The following is a 13,902-nucleotide window of genomic DNA, read 5'->3' as shown; positions in this document are numbered from 1 at the left end:
CTTTTCATCAAGACTGTTAAATCAGAAGGGCAGAGATGATCTTTCTCATTGGTCAGTTTTCTCCTAAGACATCTTACTATTGGCCCACTAGCTCCACTTCACTTAGGGAGATAAGCTGCATAAAGAGAATACATCAAAACATCTCTTTGGCTAGACTGGTGAAACTAGAATAATATGTATCTTCTAAGCAAAACAGTCTGAACCATTGGACTGTTAACATATCTGTGTGACTTTACTTCTCTCTGGAGAGTAAGAAAGTTGGATCTTTCGCTGGACAACCTCGATAGCAGAGGCAATGCCTATTTTACATTTTATTCTTCAAGTTTGGAAATCATGAACAGAACTTTAAGAACTATTCCATGTATCTCTAAACATAACTACTACCTAGGCAGCAAGGCCTCACTAGTTTAGAATAATGATGTGAAGGTGGAGGAGGCCATCAACAGCTGATAATACGGTTGTGGGAAATTTTTAAAGAAGAGCACTTTGGTGTCAACTAGAATACATACTAGACAGAAAGATATAAATGTACGCTAGTCAGTGGAGTAAAGCAAGTTGAATTAATTTAAAAATTCTTTCACACTGGGTCAAAAAGATAAAAGTTTAATTTAATATGCAAAAATATATTATGTCTCTTCAGTGGTCTAATCTAACACATCTGGAAGCAAGTGCATGAAGAAATCCTTCATTTCAAGAGCTTTTGGTTCTATATAACTACTGATTTTAAACTAGGTTCCCTCACCAGTGAAACCCCCAAAAGGTTTTCCAGGAATGTATTATTTTGAGCTTCCATAATAGATAAAATGGGCAGACACCATGTTTGAAGATCAAAATATCTGTCCTTTCATTTAGAACTGAGCTTATCATAAGCATCATTTTCACATACTGCCTGTTTATTCACCTCCTTTCCAACTTCGACTCAATACAATTTTTCTTCTCCTTGATTCCATCAGAATTGTTCTTGGAAAGAAGAGCAGTGATGTAGTTGCCCACTGGACTATTTTAGTCCTTATTTTATTGACTTGGAAGAAGAGTGTGATCTGGTCTCTGCAGTGAGCCCAGTAACACAGCTTGCCATCTGCCCTAAGAAGAATTCTGCTGGACTGGAACAGTTATGGCCTGAAGCCTCCATCACCCTGATCATTGAGCCAAGCCTGATAAAACTCCCTGTTCTTCTTTCAGGACCTCTCTGGGCAGGGCCAGTGCTTTGGATGAGAGTAAGACAGAGCAACGTAAGCTCTGATCCCAGGGTAACCCATCTAAGTTCTGATCCAAGTCAATTTCCTGGGGCACCAGGGGAAGTCCATGGTTCCTTTGCGCCAATTGGTAGAAACATGAAATAACTATATTATTTCATAGAGCCTAGGGCACTTTTTATTTCTTTTTTTTTTTTTCTCACATTTTAACATCTTTTACAGTCCATAACATTTCAAATCACTGTTAGCCTGGATTGACACTGACTTCTTCCTCGAAAAATTTGAATTTCTGGGGGGGACCTTCAAGATGGAGGAGGAGTAAGACATGGAGATCACCTTCCTCCGCACACATACATCAGAAATACATCTACATGTGGAAAAACTCCTACAGAACACCTACTGAACGCTGGCAGAAGACCTCAGACCTTGCAAAAGGCAAGAAACTCCCCACGTACCTGGGTAGGGCAAAAGAAAAAAGAAAAAACACAGAGAAAAGAATAGGGACGGGACCTGCAAAAGAATAGGGACGGGAAGGAGCTGTGAAGGAGGAAAAGTTTCCACACACTAGGAAGCCCCTTCGTGGGTGGAGACTGTGGGTGGTGGAGGGGGGAAGCTTTGGAGCCACGGAGGAGAGCGCAGCAACAGGGGTGCAGAGGACAAAGCAGAGAGATTCCCGCACAGAGGATCAGTGCCGACCAGCACTCACCAGCCCGAGAGGCTTGAATGCTCACCCGCCGGGGCGGGCAGGGGCTGGGAGCTGAGGCTCTGGCTTCGGAGGTCAGATTGCAGGGAGAGGACTGGGGTTGGCTGCTTGAACACAGCCTGAAGGGGGCTAGTGCACCATGGCTAGCCGGGAGGGACTCCGGGAAAAAGTCCAGACCTGCCTAAGAGGCAAGAGACCATTGTTTCGGGGTGCGCGAGGAGAGGGGATTCAGAGCACTGCCTAAACGAGCTGCAGAGATGGGCGCGAGCTGCGGCTATCAGCGTGGACACCAGGGATGGGCATGAAACGCTAAGGCTGCTGCTGAAGCCACCAAGAAGCCTGTGTGCAAGCACAGGTCACTCTCCACACCTCCCCTCCTGGGAACCTGTTCAGCCTGCCACTCTCAGGGTCTCCTGATCCAGGGACAACTTCCCCGGGAAAACACACAGCGTGCGTCAGGCTGTTGCAATGTCATACTGGCCTCTGCCGCCACAGGCTCACCCAGCATTCCGTAACCCTCCCTCCCCCCAGCCTGAGTGAGCCAGAGCCCCCTAATCAGCTGCTCCTTTAACCCCATCCTCTCTGAGCGAAGAACAGACACCCTCAGGTGACCTACACACAGGGGCAGGGCCAAATCCAAAGCTGAACCCCAGGAGCTGTACGAACAAAGAAGAGAAAGGGAAATCCCTCCCAGCAGCCTCAGGAGCAGAGGATTAAATCTCCACCATCAACTTTATGTACCCTGCATCTGTGGAATACCTGAATAGGCAACAAATCATCCCCAAACTGAGGCGGTGAATTTTGGGAGCAACTGTAGACGTGGGGTTTGCTGTATGCGACTGACCAGTTTCTGATTTTTATGTTAATCTTGGTTTAGTTTTTAGTGCTTGTTATCATTGGTGGATTTGTTTATTGGATTTGTTGCTCTCTTCTTGGTTTTCTTTTTTTTAAATTACTTTTAAAATATTTTTTATTTTAATAATATTATTAAAAATTTTTATTTTAGTAACTTTTTAATTTTATTTTATGTTTTTTCCTTTCTTTTTTTTTTTTTCTCCCTTTTCTTCTGAGCCGTGTGGCTGACAGGGTCTTGGTGCTCTGGCCGGGTGTCAGGCCTAAGCCTCTGAGGTGAGAGAGCTGAGTTCAGGACATTGGACCACCAGAGAACTCCTGGCCCCATGTAATATCAGTTGGCGAGAGATCTCCCAGAGATCTCCGTCTCAATGCTAAGACCCAGTTCCACTCAACGACCAGAAAGATCCAGTGCTGGACACCCCATGCCAAACAACTAGCAAGGCAGGAACACAACCACACCCATTAGCAGAGAGGCTGCTAAAATCATAATAAGGTCACAGACACCCCAAAACACACCACCAGACGTGGTCATGCCCACCAGAAACATAAGATCCAGCCTCATCCACCAGAACACAGGCACCATTCCCCTCCACCAGGAAGCCTACACAACCCACTGAACCAAACTTACCCACTGGGAGCAGACACCAAAAACAATGGGAACTATGAAACTGCAGCCTGCAAAAAGGAGACCCTAAACACAAAGTTAAGCAAAATGAGAAGACAGAGAAATATGCAGCAGATGAAGGAGCAAAGTAAAAACCCACCAGACCAAACAAATGAAGAGGAAACAGGCAGTCTACCTGAAAAAGAATTCAGAGTAATGATAGTTAAGATGATCCAAAATCTTGGAAATAGAATGGAGAAAATACAAGAAACATTTAACAAGCACCTAGAAGAACTAAAGAGCAAACAAACAATGATTAACAACACAATAAATGAAATTTTAAATTCTCTAGAAGGAATCAATAGCAGAATAACTGAGGCAGAAGAATGGATAAGTGACCTAGAAGATAAAATAGTGGAAATAACTACCGTAGAGCAGAATAAAGAGAAAAGAATGAAAAGAATTGAGGACAGTCTCAGAGACCTCTGAGACAACATTAAACGCACCAACATTCGAGTTATAGGAGTCCCAGAAGAAGAAGAGCAAAAGAAAGGGACTGAGAAAATATTTGAAGAGATTAAAGTTGAAAACTTCCCTAATATGGGAAAGGAAAGAGTGAGTCAAATCCAGGATGTGCAGAGAGTCCCATACAGGATAAATCCAAGGAGAAAGATGCCAAGACACATATTAATCAAACTATCAAAAATTAAATACAAAGAAAAAATATTAAAAGCGGCAAAGGAAAAGCAACAAATAACATACAAGGGAATCCCCATAAGGTTAACTGCTGATCTTTCAGCAGAAACTCTGCAAGCCAGAAGGGAGTGGCAGGACATATTTAAAGTGATGAAAGGGAAAAAGCTGCAACCAAGATTATTCTATCCAGCAAGTATCTCATTCAGATTCAACGGAGAAATTAATACCTTTACAGACAAGCAAAAGCTAAGAGAATTCAGCACCACTAAACCAGCCTTACAACAAATGCTAAAGGCACTTCTCTAGGCAGGAAACATAAGAGAAGGAAATGACCTACAATAACAAACCCCAAACAATTAAGAAAATGATAATAGGAACATACATATCAATAACTACCTTAAATGTGAATGGATTAAATGCTCCAACCAAAAGACATAGACTGGCTGAATGGATACAAAAACAAGACCTGTACATATGCTGTCTACAAGAGACCCACTTCAGACCTAGGGACACATACAGACTGAAAGTGAGGGGATGGAAAAAGATATTCCATGCAAATGGAAATCAAAGAAAGCTGGAGTAGCAATTATCATGTTAGACAAAATAGACTTTAAAATAAAGACTATTACAAGAGATAAAGAAGGAACTACATAATCATCAAGGGATCAAACCAAGAAGAATATATAATAATTGCAAATATTTATGCACCCAACATTGGAGCACCTCAATACATAAGGCAAACGCTAACATCCATAAAAGAGGAAATCAACAGGAACACAATAATAGTAGGGGATTTTAACACCCCACTTTCACCAACGGACAGATCATCCAAAGTGAAAATAAATAAGAAAGCAGAGCTTTAAATGATACATTATACAACATGGACTTAATTGACATTTATAGGACATTCCATCCAAAAACAGCAGATTACACTTTCTTCTCAAGTGCTCATGGAACATTCTCCAGGATAGATCATATCTTGGGTCACAAATCAAGCCCTGGTAAATTTAAGAAAATTGAAATTGTATCAAGTATCTTTTCCGACCACAACGCTATGAGACTAGATATCAATTACAGGAAAAAAATCTGTAAAAATATACAAACATGGAGGCTAAACAATACACTACTAAATAACCAAGAGATCACTGAAGATATCAAAGAGGAAATAAAAAAATACGTAGAAGCAAATGACAATGAAAACGCGATGACCCAAAACCTATGGGATGCAGCAAAAGCAGTTCTAAGAGGGAAGATTATAGCAATATAATACTACCTCAAGAAACAAGAATCATCTCAAACAACCTAACCTTACACCTAAAGCAATTAGAGAAAGAAGAACAAAAAAACCCTGAGTTAGCAGAAGGAAAGAACTCATAAAAATCAGATCAGAAATAAATGAAAATGAAATCAAGGAAATGATAGCAAAGATCAATAAAACTAAAAGTTGGTTCTTTGAGAAGATAAACAAAATTGATAAACCATTAGCCAGACTCATCAAGAAAAAAAGGGAGAAGACTCAATTCATCAGACTTAGATATGAATAAGGAGAAGTAACAACTGACACTGCAGAAATACAAAGGATCATGAGAGATTATTACAAGCAACTATATGCCAATAAAATGGACAACCTGGAAGAAATGGACCAATTCTTAGAAAACCACAACCTTCCGAGACTGAACCATGAAGAAATAGAAAATATAAACAGACCCATCACAAGCACTGAAATTGAAACTGTGATTAAAAATCTTCTAACAAACAAAAGCCCAGCACCAGATGGCTTCACTTGCGAATTCTATCAAACATTTAGAGAAGAGCTAACAACTATCCTTCTCAAACTCTTCCAAAATATAGCAAAGGGAGGAACACTCCCAAACTCATTCTACGAGGCCACCATCGCCCTGATACCAAAACCAGACAAAGATGTCACAAAAAAAGAAAACTACAGGCCAATATCACTGATGAACATGCATGCAAAAATCCTCAACAAAACACTAGCAAACAGACTCCAACAGCACATTAAAAGGATCATACACCATGATCAAGTGGGATTTATCCCAGGAATGCAAGGATTCTTCAATATACGCAAATCAATCAATGTGATACACCATATGAACAAACTGAAGGAGAAAAACCACATGATCATCTCAATAGATGCAGAAAAAGCTTTCGACAAAATTCAACACCCATTTATGTTATAAACCCTCCATAAAGTAGGCATAGAGGGAACTTACCTCAACATAATAAAGGCCATATATGACAAACCCACAGCCAACATCACTCTCAGTGGTGAAAAACTGAAACCATTTCCACTAAGATCAGGAACAAGACAAGGTTGTCCACTCTCACCTTATTATTCAACATAGTTTTGGAAGTTTTAGCTATAGCAATCAGAGAAGAAAAAGAAATAAAAGGAATCCAAATTGGAAAAGAAGAAGTAAAACTGTCACTGTTTGCAGATGACATGATACTATACATAGAGAATCCTAAAGAGGCTACCAGAAAACTACAGGAGCTAATCAATGAATTTGGTAAAGTAGCAGGATACAAAATTAATGCACAGAAATCTCTTGCATTCCTATACACTAATGATGAAAAATCTGAAAGAGAAATTATGGAAACACTCCCATTTACCACTGCAATAAAAAGAATAAAATACCTAGGAATAAACCTACCTAAGGAGACAAAAGACCTGTATGCAGAAAACTATAGGACAGTGATGAAAGAAATTAAAGATGATACAAACAGATGGAGAGATATACCATGTTCTTGGATTGGAAGAATCAACATTGTGCAAATGACTATACTACCCAAAGCAATCTACAGATTCAATGCAATCCCTATCAAACTACCAATGGCATTTTTCACAGAACTAGAACAAAAAAAAATCTCACAATTTGTCTGGAAACACAAAAGACCCCGAATAGCCAAAGCAATCCTGAGAAAGAAAAATGGAGCTGGAGGAATCAGGCTCCCTGACTTCAGACTATACTACAAAGCTGTAGTAATCAAGACAGTATGGTACTGGCACAAAAACAGAAAAATAGATCAATGGAAAAGGATAGAAAGCCCAGAGATAAACCCACGCACCTATGGTCACCTTATGTTTGATAAAGGAGGCTATACCATGGAGAAAAGACAGCCTCCTCAATATATGGTGCTGGGAAAACTGGACAGCTTCATGTAAAAGAATGAAATTAGAACACTCCCTAACACCATACACAAAAATAAACTCAAAATGGATTGAAGACCTAAATGTAAGGGCAGACACTACAAAACTCTTAGAGGAAAACATAGGCAGAACACTGTATGACGTAAATCACAGCAGGATCCTTTTTGAACCACCTCCTAGAGAAATGGAAATAAAAACAAAAATAAACAATTGGGACCTAATGAAGCTTAAAAGTGATTGCACAGCAAAGGAAACCATAAACAAGGTTAAAAGACAACCCTCAGAACGGGAGAAAATATTTGCAAATGAAGCAACTGACAAAGGATTCATCTCGAAAATATACAAGCAGCTCATGCAGCTCAATATCAAAAAAACAAACAACTCAATCCAAAAATAAACATTTCTCCAAAGAAGATATACAGATTGGCAACAAACACATGAAAGGATGCTCAACATCACTAACCATTTGAGAAATGCAAATCAAAAGTACAATGAGGTATCATCTCACATCAGTCAGAATGGCCATCATCAAAAAACCTACAAACAATAAATGCTGGAGAGGGTGTGGAGAAAAGGGAACCCTCTTGCACTGTTGGTGGGAATGGAAATTGATACAGCCACTATGGAGAACAGTATGGAGGTTCCTTAAAAAACTGAAAATACAACTACCATATGACCCAGCAATCCCACTACTGGGCATATACCCTGAGAAGACCATAATTCAAAAAGAGTCATGTACCACAATGTTCATTGCAGTGCTATTTACAATAGCTAGGACATGGAAGCAACCTAAGTGTCCATTGACAGATGAATGGATAAAGAAGATGTGGCACATATATACAATGGAATATTACTCAGCCATAAAAAGAAACAAAATTGTTTGTAGTGAGGTGGATGAACCTAGAGTCTGTCATACAGAGTGAAGTAAGTCAGAAAGAGAAAAACCAATACCGTAAGCTAATACATATATATGGAATCTAAAAAAAAAAAAAAAAAAAGGTTCTGAAGACCCTAGGGGCAGGACAGGAATAAAGATGCAGACGTAGAGAACACACCTGAGGACACAGGAAAGGGGAAGGGTAACCTGGGATGAAGTGAGAGAGTGGCATTGACATACATACACTACCAAATGTAAAATAGCTACCTAGTGGGAAGCAGCCGCATAGCACAGGGAGATCAGCTCGGTGCGTTGTGTCCACCTAGAGGAGTGGGATAGGGAGTGTGGGAGGGAGACGCAAAAAGGAGGAGATATGGGGATATATGTATACATAAAGCTGATTCAGTTTGCTATACAGCAGCAACTAACACAACATTGTAAAGCAATTATACTCTAATAAAGATGTTAAAAAAAATTTTTTTTTTGAATTTCATTCTGCTCATCACTTGGGTTCATCATCAACCAAAACCACTTTAAACTCCTTCCTTTCCCCAGCACCTCCCCAGACTCTTCCTTTGGGTCGAACCTGCTTGGTTGAATATGGCTCCACCCCTACGTTTCTTTTTCCCAGTCATGCCATCAGCATGGGGTGGTGGCACCCCCTCCCCATGACTAGATCAACCAGGAGTGGCATTGGTCTTTACTGAGCTTATTAAAATGTACAATTTAGTCTTTATTGAAATCGACTTTACTCCTATCTGGTCACGGGGCTGGCAAGAATACACAGCAGTTTACACTTCCACCTTCCTCTTCCCCCTGTTTTATCTGTCTCTCCTTGTACAGCAGTATATACCCTAAATTTACTAATTTAAATCCTTTTGCTTCAACCAACTAGCTTTGGAACTTTTCTTTTCTGCTCCTATACAAGAGCACATCTCACATAGCTCAAATCACAGTGCTGACACTTCCTACATCTTAGAGTGTCCTCTTTTCTTCCTTGAGACAGTTTTCTCCTGGTCTTTCCCCTACTACTCTGGCCACTCCTGACCCTTAAACGTTGGTGTTTCTCAGGATTCTTCCCTAGGCCCCTTTCTGGTCTCAGTCTGTATACCTTCTTTGGGTCATCTTATCTATACTCTTATAGTGAGCTGTACTCTCATCTTATGTATACTTTATTTTTTTTTGGCTTCGCGGCACAGTCTGCGGGATGTTAGTTCCCCAACCTATGCCCCTTGTAGTGGAAGTGTGGAGTCCTAACCACCGGACTGCCAGGGAATTCCTTCACCTTATCTATATTTTTAATTTTGAGTGCTACTCTGATGACTTCCCAGTCCCGATCCCTGGTCCAATCCCTTGGCTGAACTCTAAACCCATCTCTCCAGTTTCCCTCAGACATCATTCCCAGGCACCTGAGACTCAATAAGTCTAAAAAGGAGCTCAGCATCTTTCCCACAAATGTATACCCTCCTATATTTCTAATCTTGGTCAGCGGTACCATTGTTCAGCCCTTTGCCCAGCCTCCAAACGTGGTCATCATTCTTACTGCACCACTTACAATTAGCTTTACAGGCTAATTACTTATTTGTCTCTCTAAATCTCATTTTTTGTCATTTATAAAACGGGAATAATAGTGCCTATTGCATAGACTTGTAAGGACTGTACATATATGCATGTAGCAGTTAGCATAGTGACTGATCTGTAAGTGCTCAATTAATGTTGTATTTGTATTATACTTCATTCCTTCCTTTCCAGCAACCCCACATCCAGTTGATCATCAAATCTTCTTGTGCCTATCTCATAGTCCATTTCTACGACAGGTGTCTGTCTAATTTACCCACTTCTTACATCCCCATTGCTAGGATTTTAGTTCAAGTCACCAGTGTCCCTTAGGCAAATTATTTCATCGGGTTTCCTTGCCTTCCATCTTGCCAGCTGTCAATCCATTTTCCACCATTCACCCAGAATAGTCTTCCTAAATCATGTATCTGATTGTATAACGCCTCTGCCTAGAAACCTTTACAACTCTCCACCGTCCTAAAAGTGCCCACATGCCTTTATAGGGCCCCCCATGGCTTGGCATCTGCTTATCTGGCCTGCCTTATCACCCTGTGCCCTGTCATTTTTAACAACAGTGATAGACATGTGCCAGTCTCTTTGACTCCATGTGAACTTTGAACTTGCATTTCCTCTTGAAATCCCTTACCTCTTTCTCTTTTCCTGGTTAGCTCCTATTCATCGTTTATATCTTGGTCCCCAAATCTGGGTTACCTGTACCTCCGTATGCACTTGTTTAGCACTCAGATCATACTTACCACTTCACGCTGTGATGAAATCGCCCATTTACCTTCTCCTGGGAGTACAGGATTTAATAGATAAAAATACAGGACACCTAATTAAATCTGAATTTCAGATAAACAATGAATAATTTTTAGTATATGTATGTCCCAAACAACCCTTTCTTCTCCTACTAGACTGATCTCCCTTGAGGGCAGGGGTCATCACTGTTCCCAACACCTGGCATTTTGCTTAACCCACTGCACACACTTTAGTCACTGTTGACGAAATAAATAAACTACTTAATGAAGTCCAAACATAAATTTAGTATCTGTATATTATGTGCTGACATGATCCAGATCTGTCATTTTAATGCTTGGTTAATCATGAAACACGTTCTCTAGTCCCGTTGTCTATATTTCATGTGTGTTTTAAAGCAAGCAGAGAGCTTAGGAACTGGCCCTTCCACCACAATTTGCTTTTGCATGCATGATTTGAAATGCCCATGTTTGGAATCGTCACTGTGTCAGAATGAAGTTGAAATTTCAACCGCAATTTTCATTGAAAAACAAAACAGGTTTTCTAACCCCGGCCGGGCGAGATGGCTCCCGCAAAGAAGGGCGGCGAGAAGAAGAAGGGCCGGTCCGCCATCAACGAGGTGGTGACCAGAGAATACACCATCAACATTCACAAGCGCATCCATGGAGTGGGTTTCAAGAAGCGTGCCCCTCGGGCACTCAAAGAAATACGGAAATTTGCCATGAAGGAGATGGGAACTCCAGACGTACGCATTGACACCAGGCTCAACAAAGCTGTCTGGGCCAAAGGAATAAGGAATGTTCCATACCGTATCCGTGTGCGGTTGTCCAGAAAACGGAATGAAGACGAAGATTCACCAAACAAGCTCTATACGTTGGTTACCTATGTACCTGTCACCACTTTCAAAAACCTACAGACAGTTAACGTGGATGAGAACTAACGGCTGATTGTCCAATAAAGTTATAGAGCTGCCTCCGCATCTTGATTTTCCTTTTCTAGTTGCAGGTAAAATAAACAGGCTTGTCTATTTTAAAGCAGTTCCCAGTTACAGGAGCATTTGGAGAGTGTTTCCTAACTACTGTGCCTGGGCCCCTTCTCCCCATTCCCTGGAGTTTCTATTTGCACAGGGCCTAGGCAGGTGTTCTAAGGGGGTTTTGGAATGCATCCTGGCTTGGTGATGGCTGTTCAGGTGGTTGGGACATCATTGGGGGTATGATGTTAGTGCTTTTACATGTGTGTTTTGTGAATTCTAAGATAACATTTTTCCAGACACTGGCATGTAGAACTTAATTGCCATTTGTCACATTTTAACATGCTAAAATGGTACACTTCTTTTGATATTCTTAGATTTCATGGAGTATGTACAGTTCCTTTTTAGCTCACTTACTTGTGGTGGCCCCATGAGGTACTTTTGGTCCTGGTTTACATGGAGTTAAAAGCTCAGGGGTAACCTTTCTTAAAAGGTTGCTAACAAAGTCTGCTAAATTCAGCCTGAAAGCAAGGTGTTGCAGGGATCATATTTCATCAGTGCTTGTACCACTGATACGAATTAAATGCCAGAAAGAGGTCCCCTTTTGAAGCCCTGGTGATGACAGTAGTGGGGTTGGGGGCTACCTGCGGTGTAGTGTACTATCCGCCATGAACATGGTGGGGTAGAGGAATCTCCAGGTTATCCATTCGCTGGCACAGTACAGACCTCAGACGCTGAAATAAGATATAAACACAGACCAAGTCAATACAAAAATTTCTTATTAAAAAAACTTGGAGGCCAAAAAAAAAACAAACAAACAAAAAAAAAAAAAAAAAAAGAAAAACAAAACAGAAGCAAAAACATAGCTTCCACAACCCAACTGCCTTTTCCTTTTTGATCAGTTTGAAGGGCTTTTGTTCTCTCTAATACAAGTGTTTTCTGTTCATGCATAGCAAAGACATAATCTAATCTCCAAGATTTATTTGCCAAAAGAATCACTAGATGTGGGAAGGAGCTAGGGTTTGAATTTTTATTAATTTAGAATGCAAGTTCACCTGAGAATTACTGTGCAGATCTCTCAGAGGAACCTTTTCAAAATAAAAGCATAACTAAGGGAAAGTTCATAGACATTTTCCAACCTGTGAACTTAACAAGGTTTAGTTAGCAAAACACTCACATTGTGCAGACTGTGCATGGAATAGAAGCAAACCCAGTTTCAAGGTAAATTCTTCATGCTTTGAAACACTCAATGCCTTCCTTTTAGAGAGAACAACAGAAGCCCTCAGCTATTTTATAAAATTTGAGAATACCGTGGAGTCTGAGCTCTCCACTCTCTCCTGTGATTGGCCAATTCCTCTCTCCTTCAACTATGCTTATTCAGTGGTCTAGTTTAACAAATAAAATGCTGCACTGCTTTCAAAGAAGGGACAAAACACCTTACTATATTTTCCAATATACTATTCTCAAGGTGAGTAACCATAGGGATCATGCCCTAGAATGTTCTGCAAATGAGATGAAACAATACCTTCCACACTCATTAAACAAATCTTTTACTGCTTTTGGTTAACAATAATACCAACATCTTTTAGTCTTTTTGGTGGCTGTATGATTTACACAAGTCCGAGACCAAAAAAGCATTCTACAAGAAAAGAAAGGCATACACCAACCGTGTTTCCCAGGGGATCAAACACATGAAAATCAAGAGGCAGTCTCATTGTGGGATTTAATTGAACTATTTTTCAGTAGCTGGTATTTAGTTTGTTTTACGTATATTTAATGTAGCTGTAAGTAGGAGGACTATGAATTGGGTCTCTGGGCTACTCATCCTGACGTGTTCAGGATGAAACTCGGGGGGCTTTGCGTAGTGGAGTTCTGCGGTCAGGTTAGCACTGAGTTATTGAGTTTCTGAGGTTGAAGATGGGCCGGTCAGTGTACGCTTTTACAGATGAGGAAAAGAAAATTACACCTGGAGGCAACAAGAAGAGTCAAGAGTAATTTGCAGTGAGTGAGCAAAATGAAATGCAGCAGGAGATGGAGTTTGTTTTCACCAGGGGGTGTCACTGTTGTCAACACACATTACCGGAGGTGGAGGGAAGATCGAAGTGGTGGCTAGCATCATTTGACAATAACAGAAGACAATTTTTTGGAATCCCTCTCTCCCTCCCTTTCTTCTTTCCTTTGGTGCTGCAGTTTACATCTGTTACCCCTAATGGGTGTGTTAAAATGCTGTTATTAACATCAGGAAGAACAATTCAGTGTTGAGGGAAGAATGGAGACGGATTCGTGTAGTTTTGGGGTTGCCAATTCAGATACACTGTGGCTTCCCCACCCCTTAATGACTTAATGGTTTTAAACTAATGAAATTTTAATACTGTAAAGTTGTGAGAACTGACCCTTTTGCATCTCTGGATTCCTGCACAACGCAAAAAAATTTGCTTACAATTATCTATAATAGGTAGAATGCATGGTTTTCTCAGTTCATGCTCTGCGCTATTATTTAGGTTTTTAAAAATGGCATT

At 40.6% G+C, this 13,902-nt stretch overlaps 1 protein-coding gene and 1 long non-coding RNA gene across 2 annotated transcripts in view; both read left to right on the top strand.

The window, feature by feature from the left end:
* The window catches only part of LOC132372660 (uncharacterized), a 520,205-nt gene that overhangs the window by 452,018 nt on the left and 54,285 nt on the right, over window positions 1-13,902 (top strand). The gene's annotated exons all lie outside the window — the stretch shown is intronic.
* Window positions 10,959-11,392, top strand: LOC132372658 (large ribosomal subunit protein eL31). Its single transcript, XM_059934752.1, has one exon. It carries the CDS (start codon window positions 10,976-10,978, stop codon window positions 11,351-11,353), a length of 378 nt encoding a protein of 125 aa, XP_059790735.1. The 5' UTR covers window positions 10,959-10,975; the 3' UTR covers window positions 11,354-11,392.

Source organism: Balaenoptera ricei, chromosome 10, assembly GCF_028023285.1.
Source record: "Balaenoptera ricei isolate mBalRic1 chromosome 10, mBalRic1.hap2, whole genome shotgun sequence".
Classification (NCBI taxonomy): Eukaryota; Metazoa; Chordata; class Mammalia; order Artiodactyla; family Balaenopteridae; genus Balaenoptera; species Balaenoptera ricei.
The sequence above is the reverse complement of the archived record's forward strand: the minus strand, read 5'-3'. Positions and strand labels throughout refer to the sequence as shown.

What these genes read in the sequence shown, in the direction of transcription:
- LOC132372658 (XM_059934752.1), top strand. Translation starts at nt 10,976, where the DNA reads ATGGCTCCCGCAAAGAAGGGCGGCGAGAAGAAGAAGGGCCGGTCCGCC.